Source organism: Penaeus japonicus, unplaced genomic scaffold, assembly GCF_977035675.1.
Source record: "Penaeus japonicus unplaced genomic scaffold, GWHDUDI00000001_assembly GWHDUDI00000015, whole genome shotgun sequence".
NCBI lineage: Eukaryota > Metazoa > Arthropoda > Malacostraca > Decapoda > Penaeidae > Penaeus > Penaeus japonicus.
The window spans coordinates 34,732,712-34,735,211 of record NW_028234417.1 but is presented as its reverse complement, the minus strand read 5'-3'; the positions used below and the strand labels follow the sequence as shown (position 1 = coordinate 34,735,211).

The window sequence follows — 2,500 nt, the reverse complement described above, 5'->3', positions numbered from 1 at the left end:
TTCTAAGGCTTGGCTGATGATGGCCAAGATTCTTGTGACTCGTGGTTGCCATCCAGGTCCGGATTATTCCGGAGTCTTCCCGCACGAAACTGCAAAACAAAATGGTCACCATGGCCTTGCAACATATCTAGAGAAGGTTTGTCATCTGGGGAAAAAATATATCGCATATTGCATGTATTGTTCATTAAAGGATTGCAGGTGTTATCTTATGCTACATATTTCGATAGGCTTTATATCCTAAGGATTCCTAGTTTATATTTTACTTAATACTATCACCGCTCATCCAGAATATTTCATTTCCATCCCAGGTACATTACCACCCGTAACTTACCTTTTTTCATGATAATATCGCAACCACTCAATAACATTTCTTCTTCAATCCAGATACATCAAGACTCGGCCTCTCCTACCCGAACGGACGCCAGCTTGTTTAAGGAACTGGTGACTGCTGCTCAAGAAAACAAAGTGGTGGAAGTAAGGAACCTGTTACAGCGCAAGAGCCACCTCCTTCCGCTGGACGCCAGAGACGACCCCTTGACTGAGGCAGTGAGGCGAGGCCACTTGGAGGTCGCTACGTTGCTGCTGAGTGCCGGAGCTCCGCTCTGTGCCCGCCCCCTGGTTTCTATCACGCCCCTGGAGGTAGCTCATAGCAAGGCTGACCTCCCGGCTCTGCTGCCTGCTATCCTGAGAAAGGTATCATGATGTGTATATATATATTTGTCTAATTATCTGGCTATATACATACATACATGCATGCAAACGCATACACAACGTATATATAGTCTATATATGTATGTGTGTGTGTGTATGTTTGTCATGTGGATATTAAGCACTAACATAATTTCTTTTGCATCTAAGGAGTGTGTCAACAAACTGAAGCATGAAGCCAATAGTATCAAAGGAGGTGCAAATGTGCGTCTCCAAGAAAATATAGAAGAATTTGCAACAAATATAAACGACGAAGGACCGAAAGCAAGGTGGAAGTTCATCCGAGATTCTGCAGACAAAAAGACCCAAAGTGAGAGGGCGAGAGAGTTACTGTGCACGGCTGCAAATCTTGGACTATCTTTCACGTGTCAGATGTTCGGCCTGGAGGACGTTCACCTTCACCCCCTCCCTCGAGAAGAGAACCCCGTAAGCAGCGCGCTGAAGGGCAGGAAGGAAGATACGCTGTATGTCTTGTTCAGAGACTTAAACATGTCTCTTTCCGTTGGCAATGAGAGTGAGCTTCCCGAGGAATTTCTCGCTGAAGTTTTGGATAATGAAATCAAGAATTTCAAGAAGTATTGCAGGACAATGAAAGATCTTGCTGGAGACAATGCAAACTCTCTAGAGAAAGAGTTAGACGGGGCGTTAAAAGGTTCTTTAAAAGGCAGGATTTCCAAAGGCGCGATGTTCATTATCTCTAGATTTGGCCTTGTCTCGCTTTTGAAGAAACTTCGAGAACATGTTCCAGTAAACACAGTGATTGACGACCTGACGGGATTCACAATGTTGCACATATCAGCGTTATATGGAATGCTGGACATGGTAGAGTATTTGCTCTATAACGGAGCAATTATTGAAACCAAATCAAAGGATGGGTTTACAGCTGAAAATGTGGCAGCTATGAAAGGTAATAAGGAATGCATGGATTACCTCCATATTTACCATAAGCAACTATTGGAAAGAAGTTCAACAGTCTCAAACAACGACTTAACGTTGGACGCACTGTCCAATGGTTACCAAGCTCAAGTTGGTGCCTTTTCGACCTTACTTCTACCCGAAGAAAGTGGAATAGAAGTTCTAAGTGAGCCACAAGAAGACACGAGAACAGCACTGCTTCTTCGCAAAAAAACAGAAGAGCTAGGGATCTCTAACAATAAAAGTTTTAGAACGTTCATTCAAAAGTGGAGAACAAATCCTGAGTCTGAAAACGTAATTGAAGACGAAATGGAGAATCTACTGAGAGAGATGGGAGGGAAACCCAACTCGAGATTCAAAGGAAAAATGATTCGAAGACACTTAGAAGCAATTCCTGCTGGTAATGTACCTTACGATTCACTCCAGGTGTATTGGCAAGTTGACTACGAGACGTATGAAGGCTTTCGAATCAAACACAGTAATGGTGATAATTCTAAATGTTCCCTTGACGTGTGTTTGAGCGATGGAACACAGTCTCCATGTATTCAAAGCTTTAAAGAAAATTTCTTTGCTGAAATCAAAGAAACGCTACTGACCTACAAATTCAAGACTCCTAATGTTTGGCTGACCTACCCTTCTGTTTACATGATGTTCATTGGCGTAACCATTTACCTACTTTGGTTTGATGATGAAGGAAGAACCCGCCAGGTGAGGGTGCTCATTGTGCCTGTGCTGAAAGCAGACTACCCTGAAGACACCAATCCCCTTCCTCCCTTTGTGGATGAAGGTCTTCGGGAAGGAGCTTCTGTGTACATCACCAGCACTGGCGAAGGACGTCCGTGGACTTACGTCATGACGCAGCTGGAGGATATGATCC

The 2,500-nt window shown here is 43.7% G+C and overlaps 1 protein-coding gene across 2 annotated transcripts in view; it reads left to right on the top strand.

The window, feature by feature from the left end:
- Positions 1-2,500, top strand: part of LOC122262348 (uncharacterized) — an 8,901-nt gene that overhangs the window by 5,721 nt on the left and 680 nt on the right. For both annotated transcript variants that reach the window (XM_043030355.2, XM_043030354.2), the window contains exons 9-11: positions 1-136; positions 385-693; positions 859-2,500. The exon at positions 1-136 is cut by the window's left edge and continues 82 nt beyond it; the exon at positions 859-2,500 is cut by the window's right edge and continues 680 nt beyond it. In XM_043030355.2, the coding sequence (XP_042886289.2) occupies positions 1-136; positions 385-693; positions 859-2,500 (2,087 nt within the window). The remainder of the gene's footprint in view (positions 137-384; positions 694-858) is intronic.